We start from the raw sequence: 12,075 nt of genomic DNA, 5'->3' as shown, positions 1-12,075 counted from the left end.
TTTTGTGTTTTAAAGGGATGAGGTGTAGAGATTATGAAAAGGAGAGAGAGACAGAGGAAAAGAGAAAGATGTCACCGGTCCTGGGTCCAGCGTTGGTCTAAAAGTCCAGTTCCGGTGGGCATGCACACCTGGGGCTTCAGTTTGTGTCCTTTTATCATCCTTGCCCCTCCTTCAGGCGGGCACTCGAACTCATTGTGCTAATTAGGTATCATGCGAGGTTTGTGCTTTCAGAACCTTCTGGAAATGGGTTGGTGAGCTTGGGGGTCATTTGGGGAGTAACTTCTCCTTCTCCTTCCCTGCAGACATGACCATTGTTTGCTCTTTGGCCATGCATGGTGAGCTGCCCTGCTCAGCATATCAGAACAGCATTATAAGAACACAGATCTGTGCATCCTCCGGCATGCCCTCCCTGTCCTGTTGCTGATGTCCTGTGCTGATCTGTGCTGATTGGCTTCTTTTCACCTGTGCTTCCTTGCTATGCAGGATTCGTTGTTATGCAGATTTCGTCGTTATGCAGAACTTGCCCCACTACAATGTTTGAGACATTAACTTTTTCAGTCTCTCACAACTGCATTGTCATTCAGTAATGCCAAACTCTAGCAGTCAGAAGCAAAGGTGGTCAGGTATAGAAAAAACAGTTACTGTACCTTTGATAGCATATGTCCATACATTCTGTATGGTATACAAATTATGGCTTGCTGGTCCGACCTTTATATGAGTGTTGTGGACACATATTTAGCTAACAGTCGCAAGAGCGTTCCAGATGCCTTTAGAAGGCCTTGAACAGAGTAAACAAGACGACGAAAAAAGAAAGTTACCAATTAGAAGAACACAGGTGCGCATACCACGATAAAGGGAACTTGGCACAAAGAACCTCAATTCGGCAGTTTATCTTGACCAATTAGACTGAGACAAGTTTCGCATGTTTTAGTTGATATAACCAATTATGTCCTATGTTTATGCACGTGTACAGAGTTAGTATAACCAATTATGTCTTATGTTTATGCGCGTGGACACTATATGCTTGCATGCGGCAACCAATCAGAGCTTTTAAGGAACTTAGAGAATTGTATAAGAATGATCTGCTATGCTCAATAAACTGGCGACTTTGATCATCATATTGGTGTGCTGTCGTCCGTCCCCGCATGGAATTTCTCTACATATGAGCAGTTCAAAACCTCAAACAATGGATTTATAGATTGGACTGATGCCGGGAAAGCTGCTTTCAAAGAACTGAAACAGGCTCTAATGGGGGTGCCAGCCCTAGGCCTGCCAGATCTCACAAAGACATTTGAACTTTTTACTCATCAAAGAAAGGGTATAGCTCTGGGTGTCCTGGCCCAATATCTGGGACCAAGTCGGTGAGCTGTGGCCTACTTCTCGAAGCAATTAGACAATGTGAGTCTGGGATGGCCTGGTTGTCTGAGAGCCATCGCTGCAACTGTGCTACTGATCCAAGAAGCTCGTAAGTTCACCTTAGGACAAAGAATTACAGTGTGCATTCCCCACACGGTGATCACTGTGCTCGAACAGAAAGGGAGGCATTGGTTATCCCCTAGTAGAATGCTGAAATACCAAGTGGTGTTGCTGGAACAAGATGATGTTTACTTAAAAACTACTACCATTGTTAACCCTGTGTGACGGTCTGACAAATTCAATGTCTCAAACATCCATTAAAGAGCTTTGCTGGAGAAAACGGCCTCTGTAAAAATGCTGGAGTTTTGTGAACAGGACAATGTGGCTGGAGGAGAGGGCCCCACGGAGGGTGGGAACACACTTCTCCAAAGCCCCAATTCCTTATCTTAAGTGACCAGGAGAAGGAACACAATTTATGCCTTCCTGGAGGAAGAAGGCCCCACGGAAGTTGGGACTGTGCTTCTATCTTAAGCGGTCATGCCTGCAGGAAAAGAGAGGCAACTCCACAATGAACCCACCCCCCACCAAAGCTCACTGACCGATTCCAGTGAACTCCAGGTGTGGGAACTGCGCATGTTGAGATCATCAACTAACACACTATAAAAGAAGAGAGAACGAGTCCTCAGTGCGCGCCCTCCGGAACTGGATCTCTACTCTGGCTGGACCAACGCTGGACCCAGGACTGGTGAAACCCTTCTCTTCTCTCTTTTTTTCTTTCTCTCATTCTCTCATTCTCTCTCTCCCTCTTTTCCTTCTCTCTTTTCCACAGTCCCTACACCTCATCCTTTTAAACATAAACCGTTGACCAAGTCTGAGACTAGGAGTGGATCTAGCCGCCCCTGGGCTCCTCTTTGAGAAGGAGTCCAGAAAGCAAGGGGGTCTGCTCTGAACCTCGTGACTCAACGGGAGGGCTCTCCTTCTGACACAGTTTCATGTTCCTTTTTCCATTTCATTTTTCTATACTTCCCTCCTCTTCTCAAACAGCGGCTTAATGACATGTTGCAAGGTTCATATTGATAAGTTCATGTATACTTGGGCAAGGTTAGCTAGGTTGAATAAATGTTGATTGTTGTTTGAACTCCCCTGGTGTCGTTTCACCTTAATTCTGACAAAGGAAATCCATGAACCTGAGTCGCTCCAACTTTGGGATGCGACATCTTAATTGGCATCACAGACAGGATTTCCCTTGTTGGAAGGGAGATTCTAACGGGATACCAGACCTCCACCCCGAGAACAAGCGGGGAGGATCTGGGAAGGATCTCTCAACAATAAGTCGGGAGGGATCTGAACAGTGGCAGACATAGAGGCCCGGGAAACATCTGTGTCTGACTGTTCCCCAGTTTTAGAGAGGCTAACTGCCTATACGGGATTTCCCTTGTTGGAAGGGAGATTCTAACGGGATACCAGACCTCCACTCGGAGAATGGGCGAGGAGGATCTGGGAAGGATCTCTCAACAATAAGTCGGGAGGGATCCGAGCAGTGGCAGGCATGGTGACCCGGGAAACATCTGTGTCTGACTGTTCCCCTGTTTTAGAGAAGCTAATTGCCTATAAAGCCCACCCTTCCCCACAAGGAGTAGCCTGGGCACGAGACCACTGGCACGACCCAAAAGCCATTGTAGGAAGAACTGAGAAGCTAGCAAAAGAAGGCAGGTTTCGCCCGGGAAAAGGGAAGGCTGTAGTGTGTGCAGTGTTAGAGGCCGCACTCGTAGCAGCCCAGGAAGACAGACAGGAAACAATGAGAGCTGAGCAGGCAGATAAGGAGAAGATTCAGTCCCTGCAGGATTTAGTTAAAGTCCTGCAAGAGCAGTTAACTGCTGAGCGTAATACAACGCAGCGGCTTCATGCCACCTTGTCTGATGCATTAGATCGGGAAAGAATTTTGCGAGCCGAGGCAGATGAACGATCCGACCTGGACCCTAGACCTGGAAGGTCTAGAGGTAGTTCAGGTGAAACAGCAAAAATCTTTATACCCAAATCAAGAGTTAGAATGTATCAGAAAAGTTTTTTACCCTGAGGATGAAGGGATAGCAATGAGGCCATTAATTAAAACAGAAACCATAGACAATGGCCAAAATGGCAGAGCACCACACGTGACCATTAAGACGATACCATATTCCACCAATGAATTATCTAAAATTCAGGAAAAGTATATCCGACTAGCAAAGGAGACCGAAACAGAATATGTGTGGAGGGTGTCATTAACCGGTGGCGACCGGATTTTATTGTCGGAAGATGAAGCCCAAGGATATTGGGGGCCTGGAGTGTTCCTAACTACCGATGATCCTAGGGAACCGTGGTCTCTGACGCAGCGGGCAGCTTACTGGGCAGGGGGAATAGACCAAATGGAACGAGGAGAACCAACATGGATAGACACCCCTTCTGTAAATCAGTTAACCGAGAGCTTACAGAAAACTGCTTGTCTCCAATTAATGCATGATAGGCGATTAGTGCCACAACAGCCCTCTCCAATGTTGTTAAATGCCAATCCTGATAGAATGACTCCTCTGATCTGAGGTTTACCAGATTCTTTGAAATTATATGCTGTCCAGCTGCAGGATAGATTACGCGATGCGATAGCACCTAGAGGAGGCAGGCGGAATGCAGGAGGGGCCCTGACCTGGGGAGAAGTGGCACAGGAATTGATTAAATACGGCCGGAGAATGGGTCTCACAAGGGAAGAAAGCAGGGCTAAGCCTGCTATCCGCCGAATAGAAGGACCTGGCCAACCTCCCCCATCTAAGACTGTAAACACCAAAAAGCTGTATGGGGGTCAGCGGAACTTGTTGTGGGCAGAAGGGATAGAAAAGGGAATTCCCCGGGATGTGATGGACGGCTTGCCCACCTCTGTCCTAGAAAAGTTGGTCCTAGGGTGGAAAGACAAGAACAAGGAGCCTCCCCATACTGAGTTAAACATTCGAGACTATAAGGGGGTGAATCCACAGTTGCCTGGCAACTCCCACTCCCCAAACGCCTACTGCCCCAGAGGAAGGTATGACTGTCCGCAGGATGGGAAACTAGACATGCTGTCCCCAGTAAGTGAGCCGGGGGATGGCCAGTGGGTTTATTTAAGGAGGCTCACTGAAAATAAGACAGGAGACCTGTTGATTACTTTTCCCCTTGGTCCCTTTAAGACCCCAGTAACTTTTTTAGTTGATACGGGTGCTCAGATGTCAGCACTCTGGGCGGATGTTGCTAACCGCAATGGAATAATTGCAGATAAGAAGCAGATATGGGTCACAGACGTTTTCGGAAGCTCCCAACCGCAGCTGACAGCTAAAGTTAAATACTGGCTGCCAAGGGATTCGTCCCCTGTTGAGGTTACTATGATACTAGGTCCTCTACCCACCAATATTCTAGGACTCGACCTCTTAAAGGGCCGGTCGTGGGTAGACTCTAAGGGAAGAGAATGGAAATTCGGGTGTCCCGCAATCTCTATGAGGCTTTTGCACTCTGCACCAACTCTCCCCCCTTCAAAAATAGTTAATGTCAAACCTTATGCTTTGCCTTTGGGAGCAAGGGAAGGGATCACTTCAGTAATAACTGAGTTACAGGAACAGGGGATAGTTATTCCTACACACTCACCCTATAATTCCCCAGTATGGCCAGTGTGGCAACGAGACAAATGGGAAGAAATACTGAATATCGCCAAGCAGAGATCTTTCTTGGTAGGCTGGGTTGCTGCACACCAGGCAGGAGATAACCCGGCTCACCTCCTAAATAACCAAGTAGATTCCTTAACACGTCTAGCCAGTCTTGCCATCAATGGTGAAGCAGAGAAATGGGAACACCTTCTGGAGTGGCTGCACGTGAAGCGTGGCCATTCAGGAAGTAAAGACCTGTACAAAGAGGCTATTAGTAGAGGATGGGCCGTTACACAAGAATTATGTAACACTGTTATTTCTGCATGTGGTCAATGTTGAGTTCGTTTGGAAAAATATAACCCTTTAAAAGAGCAGCCCCTACATTTAAGGACAAACAAAGGTTTATGGCAAACGTGGCAAATAATTGACTATATTGGCCCCTTTTGGGTATGAGAAGGAAAACGATATGTGTTAGTAGGAGTAGAGGTGGTATCAGGACTAACACAAGCTGAAGCTGTATCCAGAGTAACAGGAGAAAATACAGTGAAAAGTATGATTTAGCTGCTTACCCAAGCCTCAATCAATTCAATCTGATAATGGGAGCCATTTCACTGCTGGAGTAGTGCAAGAATGGGCTAAGGGTGAGGAAATCTAGTGGGTTTTTCACACCCCTTACTACCCTCAAGCTAATGGTATTGTGGAGAGAACGAACGGACTTCTAAAACGAGCTCTGAGGCCCCATGACCCAGGGTGGGCCTTGCGAGTACCAGAAGCAGTATACCGAATCAATAGCCGGTGGGGGGCAAATGGCTGCCCCCGACTCCTAGCGTTCTGTCCCACACCTCCTTCTATTGGTCCAGGGACGAAAGGTGGCAAAGACCCTGCACACTTGCTCCACTATGCTGGACAACCAGTATTAGTGGAACTGCCCACTGTGGGGCAAGTGCCCCTAACCCTAAAGATGCCTCTTAACCTTTATTCCTGGGTGGTCACAGATGCCCATGGGAAAGAGCATCGTATCAATACCCGATGGATTGTCCCATCCTTCTAAGTGGGCCTTCATGTTCTGAATTAAAGTTGTTCTGATGTTAAATGGCTGATAAGAATATGTTTTTTCTGTATCCCACTAACTGGATTCTAACAAGCATATCAGTTAAGATGCACAATATAAACCTAACCCTCTGTTATAGTACTAAAACCATAGCTGCTTGATTGCTTGCTTACGTTTTTGTTACTCTGACTAGTGATGCTGTGTTGACTTCTCAGAATTCCTGAGTTGGGGGGAGGACACAGAGAGCTTGGCAGCAGACTGCGTTGGAGTTCTTGCATCGGCACCTACGCCACGTAAGAGCAAGAGGTCGCTATAAACTTATTAGCCTTTTTACACGCAATGAGCACATTCTGCTGATCTACGGATGCTTTAATCAGAGCAATTCCAGTCAAGAGAGCTTGAAGTTTAAGGCTAGTTTGTATGCATCTGTAATAAGTAACACATCCTGCACATGGCCTGTATGAGGTTGTTTTACAGAAGCTGCATGAGCGCCTTGGAGGGTGCATCTCAGCCTCTCGGATGGATCCCAACCACTAGCAGCACTGCTTGACATCTCCTCCAATCCTATCCCTCTAATCATTGTTTATTTTTGTATATATTTTGCAGGTTATCAGAAGTCCACGGCAGGACTTATGTTTTCACTTGATGAGTGGGCCATTACCTGTATTGTTTGTTTGATTTTGTTTGTGATATTCTTATGGTATAACAGGGAAAGATGGTTTGGAACTCCTTCCTCCTTGCCTTTCTTAGCTTTGGTGCATCTGGACAAGGAGAAAGGACCTCCAATTTAGCTTGGGAAGTGATACAAGGATTCATACATGTCTGGAATAGAACGGATCAGGGGATCTGTATTCAGATTCCTACTTCTGCCGAGCAGGGGATTAGACTTGGTTTGATACCCATGAAGCTCAATATTGGAAAACATAATATGAGCAATGGCATTATAGGGTTAGTAGATGCTCCTTTTGAGTATCAATATCAAAGTGATTATACCTCCTCTGGCAGATGGTGGCGAGATGAAGCAGCCTTCTATGAGATCCCTCGGGACACGGGGTGGCCTGACTTAATAAACAAAACTTGTAAGCGATGGAGATTGGAGGTCAGTCGTGAAACTGGTATTAGTCATAGCCCACCGTGTCCTCCAGGATTCAAGGAAGCCTATTCTAGACAATTCCCACCTTCTCCATCCTGGTGGAGAATAACAGGCTGCCCTTTCTATCACAATATATCTTGTAATCTAGTGCCCTTTTGGCCTGCTTCCCCAGAAATTACCCCTTTTGAATTGCAATATAATGTAAGATGGGATTCAGCTTGGTGTGTTCACATACCTGACAGGAAGGGACAATATCCTTCAATGAATAACGTCCACACTGCTTGGGGATGGTCAGTGAAACACATGTTAAAAACCCAACCTCTTCGCTTATTAAAGAAAGAATTTGTGGGCACACCCAACCCCAGTGATGCCCATTTGTTAAACTGTACCCACATTATAGATTGTACCAGAGGTGCTGGCAATCCCATCGAAACGTGGATCAGTTTAGAAGTTAGAACCATAATTCGAGATATGTGCACCTGTTGGGGATATCCTAATTTTGGATACCGAAACCGGGATAACCAATGTAATCAGATCACCAATAATGTTAATATCTGGCTAAAATGTGGAATTCCCATTAACCACTTCCCAAGACATAAGGTGGGGGAGGATAATCAAATACCCCGGGGAGACACAGCTACTTGTCAAAATGCTTTGTATGCCGCTGTCGTGGTTTATCCCCAGCCAGCAACTAAACACCACGCAGCCACTCACTCACTCCCCCCCACTCAGTGGAATGGGGGAGAAAATCGGGAAAAGAAGCAAAACCCATGGGTTGAGATAAGAACGGTTTAATAGAACAGAAAAGAAGAAACTAATAATGATAATGATAACACTAACAAAATGACAACAGCAATAATGAAAGGATTGGAATGTACAAATGATGCGCAGTGCAATTGCTCACCACCCGCCGACCGACACCCAGCCAGTCCCCGAGCGGTGAATCCCTGCCCCCCCCCACTTCCCCGTTCCTAAACTGGATGGGACGTCACATGGTATGGAATACACCGTTGGCCACTTTGGGTCAGGTGCCCTGGCTGTGTCCTGTGCCAACTTCTTGTGCCCCTCCAGCTTTCTCACTGGCTGGGCATGAGAAGCTGAAAAATCCTTGACATTAGTCTAAACACTACTGAGCAACAACTGAAAACATCAGTGTTATCAACATTCTTCACATACTGAACTCAAAACATAGCACTGTACTAGCTACTAGGAAGACAGTTAACTCTATCCCAGCTGAAACCAGGACAGCCGCCCCTGAGGGGACCGTCTGGGGGTGCTCAGATGGGAAAATGTACTCGCACTTGAATGTTATCAAACAGGCTGGATTGCAGTGTGGTTTGGGAAATCCTACTATGTGTCCCAGGCAAATCTTTGAATATACCACACCACCTATTCACAGGAAAAAACGAGAACTTGATGACCCAAGTAGCACCCAGAAGTGGATTCAAAGCATTCTAAAACCCGATTATTATACCTGGGGACAGAAGGTATCGTTAGAGCTAGAAGCATTCTTTGCACCATCTGGGTATATTGTTCGGCACCAATGGGTGCTAGAAAACCTAACTTGCCAAGTACATGTATTAAGTAATTGGACTCGATATGCCTTTGGGGAACTAAATCTGCAAGTGCAACAAGTATCAAAAATGGCATTACAGAATCGTTTAGCCTTAGATATGTTATTGTTAAAAGAACAAGGTGTGTGTGGTATGTTGAACTTGACTGAATCAGAATGTTGTATTACCATTCATAATGCCACGACCTCCATTGAAGAAGCCCGGGCAAAGATGAAGGAGATTGCCGACCAGACGGGGGAACTCTTCCACGCAATGCAACCAGCTGACTGGTTTGATGGCTGGAATCCAAACTCATGGCTACATTCCATTTTGGGATCCTTGGGACTGACGGGATGGGGAAAATGGCTTGTAAATATTGGACTTATGATATTAATTGGCTTTATATGTTTAATAACAGGCCTTGCCATAGTAAGATGTATGATTAGCCACTTGCTATCCTCAGCTGTCTCTCTCTCTCTTCTCCTACTGTCCGCTATATTAAAATCACCACAGACAAAGATGATATGAGCAAGAATCAAAGTCCAGCGACTGTTTGAGCCACGGGGTGGTGTGATGGTCTGACAAATTCAATGTCTCAAACATCCATTAAAGAGCTTTGCTGGAGAAAACGGCCTCTGTAAAAATGCTGGAGTTTTGTGAACAGGACAATGTGGCTGGAGGAGAGGGCCCCACGGAGGGTGGGAACACACTTCTCCAAAGCCCCAATTCCTTATCTTAAGTGACCAGGAGAAGGAACACAATTTATGCCTTCCTGGAGGAAGAAGGCCCCACGGAAGTTGGGACTGTGCTTCTATCTTAAGCGGTCATGCCTGCAGGAAAAGAGAGGCAACTCCACAATGAACCCACCCCCCACCAAAGCTCACTGACCGATTCCAGTGAACTCCAGGTGTGGGAACTGCGCATGTTGAGATCATCAACTAACACACTATAAAAGAAGAGAGAACGAGTCCTCAGTGCGCGCCCTCCGGAACTGGATCTCTACTCTGGCTGGACCAACGCTGGACCCAGGACTGGTGAAACCCTTCTCTTCTCTTCTCTCTTTCTTTCTTTCTCTCATTCTCTCATTCTCTCTCTCCCTCTTTTCCACAGTCCCTACACCTCATCCTTTTAAACATAAACCGTTGACCAAGTCTGAGACTAGGAGTGGATCTATCCGCCCCTGGGCTCCTCTTTGAGAAGGAGTCCAGAAAGCAAGGGGGTCTGCTCTGAACCTCGTGACTCAACGGGAGGGCTCTCCTTCTGACACAGTTTCATGTTCCTTTTTCCATTTCATTTTTCTGTACTTCCCTCCTCTTCTCAAACAGCGGCTTAATGACATGTTGCAAGGTTCATATTGATAAGTTCATGTGTACTTGGACAAAGTTAGCTAGGTTGAATAAATGTTGATTGTTGTTTGAACTCCCCTGGTGTCGTTTCACCTTAATTCTGACAAAGGAAATCCACGAACCTGAGTCGCTCCAACTTTGGGACGTGACACCCTGCTGTGTTTTTAACAACTGATCAAGCTGAAGGAGATCCGGAACATGACTGCCTGCAGACAACTGAAGAAGTCTATTCCAGCTGACCGGATCTCTGAGATGCACCACTGGAAGAAACAGATTGGGAACTATATACCGACGGAAGCAGTTTCATCAGTGAAGGAAAACGTTTATCAGGATATGTGGTAACCACTACTGAGAAGGTAATTGAATCATGAGCTTTGCCTTCAAATGTATCTGCCCAAAAGGCTGAATTGATAGCTCTTACTCGAGCACTGGAACTAAGTCAAGGAAAGGGAGTCAACATTTGGACAGACTCAAAGTATGCTTTTGGAGTAGTACATGCACATGGAGCAATATGGAAAGAAAGAGGACTGTTATCTGCACAAGGAACCACCATTCAGCATGCAGAACAAATACTGAAATTGTTAGAAGCCATTCAAAAGCCAACAGCAGTCGCGATAATGCACTGCAGAGCACATCAGTCAGGTAGGACTGTCCCTGAAACAGGTAACCGATTGGCTGATAGAGCTGCTAAAGAGGCTGCAGAAAAAGGCATCCTAGCACTAGTTCCAGAGAAAAGTGTAAATTTGCCTAAAGATGCTCCAACTTATAATGAAAAAGATGAAGAATTAATTATTAAATTGCAGGCTAACGCAAATGAGACAGGATGGGCTGTAACACCAACAGGTCAAATAATAGTCCCACCCGCAATAATGAGAGAAATTGCCTGGGCCGAACACAACGAAGTACATTGGGGAACAGAAAACCTTGTTAAACATCTACAAAAGTGTATTTTGAGTAGAGATATGACAAAGATTATTCGAACAATTACAATTGGATGTGAAATTTGTATACGCAATAATCCCAAAACCAGTAATAAAAACATTTTTGGAATTACTAAAGAAGGAAATTCTCCAGGAGAATATTAGCAAATTGATTTTACAGAATTGCCCCGAAAAAAAGGATATTGATATATCCTAGTTCTAGTTGATACTTTCACTGGGTGGCCTGAGGCTTTCCCTTGTCGCACCAACAAAGCAAGAGAAGTAGTTAAAGTCTTGCTCAAAGAGATAATACCAAGGTTTGGGGGCCCTGTAGGAATGTCATCTGACAATGGCCCTCATTTTATAGCAAAAATTGTAAGACAGTTGAGCAACGTATTGTCTATAGATTGGGACTATCACACCCCATATAGACCACAAGCAAGTGGGAAAGTAGAAAGAATGAACTACACTCTCAAGCAACAGCTGAGTAAAATTTGTCAGGAAACCTCACTCACATGGGTTAAAGCATTACCGATGGCTCTATTAAGAATCAGAGTACAGCCAAAAGGGAAAGGAAATTTAAGTCCTTATGAAATGTTATATGGAAGACCATATCAAGGGTCCTATGTTCCAAATACCTTGAGCGCTTTTGGAGATATGTCTTTAAAGGGTGTTATGATTTCTTTAGGAAACTCTTTACAAGAACTTCGTCAGTATATCTCCACAGCTGAACCCTTAGAATTGGACACAGCAGCGCATCCCTTCCGACCAGGAGATTGGGTATATGTAAAATCGTGGACTTCAGAACCACTAGCTGAGAAGTGGAAAGGACCGTATCAAGTAATTTTAACAACATATACAGCAGTAAAGATCTGGGGAAAAGGACCTTGGCTTCACTATTCAAGAATAAAGAAAGCACCAACAGGGAATTGGAAGTCTAAAGAAACCAGTCCTTTGAAATTGAAAATCTATAAATAAGTTTCATGCTATGTACTTGGGAGAACAATTGTGTAAAGGTTATAATATTGGGGTTGTTATTAGGGATATTGTCAGGGGCAGTAATCCTTTTTTGTGTTATAGGTTTTAAATATTTTCTTTTAAGTTGTTCTAAA

General features: G+C 45.2%; 1 protein-coding gene across 2 annotated transcripts in view; it reads left to right on the top strand.

The window, feature by feature from the left end:
* LOC128136128 (uncharacterized) overlaps positions 1–9,792 on the top strand; it is a 280,224-nt gene extending 270,432 nt beyond the window's left edge. The window contains exons 1-3 of one of the 2 annotated variants that reach the window (XM_052775287.1): positions 1,743–2,101; positions 6,267–7,800; positions 8,388–9,792. In XM_052775287.1, coding sequence (XP_052631247.1) covers positions 6,767–7,800; positions 8,388–9,225 — 1,872 coding nt within the window. In that variant the 5' untranslated portion in view covers positions 1,743–2,101; positions 6,267–6,766 and the 3' untranslated portion in view covers positions 9,226–9,792. Of the gene's footprint in view, positions 1–1,742; positions 2,102–6,266; positions 7,801–8,387 lie in introns of those variants that run through there. The other variant, XM_052775288.1, reaches the window with a different exon arrangement.
* The last annotated feature ends 2,283 nt before the right edge of the window (positions 9,793–12,075 follow it).

This window comes from Harpia harpyja, chromosome W, assembly GCF_026419915.1.
Source record: "Harpia harpyja isolate bHarHar1 chromosome W, bHarHar1 primary haplotype, whole genome shotgun sequence".
Classification (NCBI taxonomy): Eukaryota; Metazoa; Chordata; class Aves; order Accipitriformes; family Accipitridae; genus Harpia; species Harpia harpyja.
The sequence above is the reverse complement of the archived record's forward strand: the minus strand, read 5'-3'. Positions and strand labels throughout refer to the sequence as shown.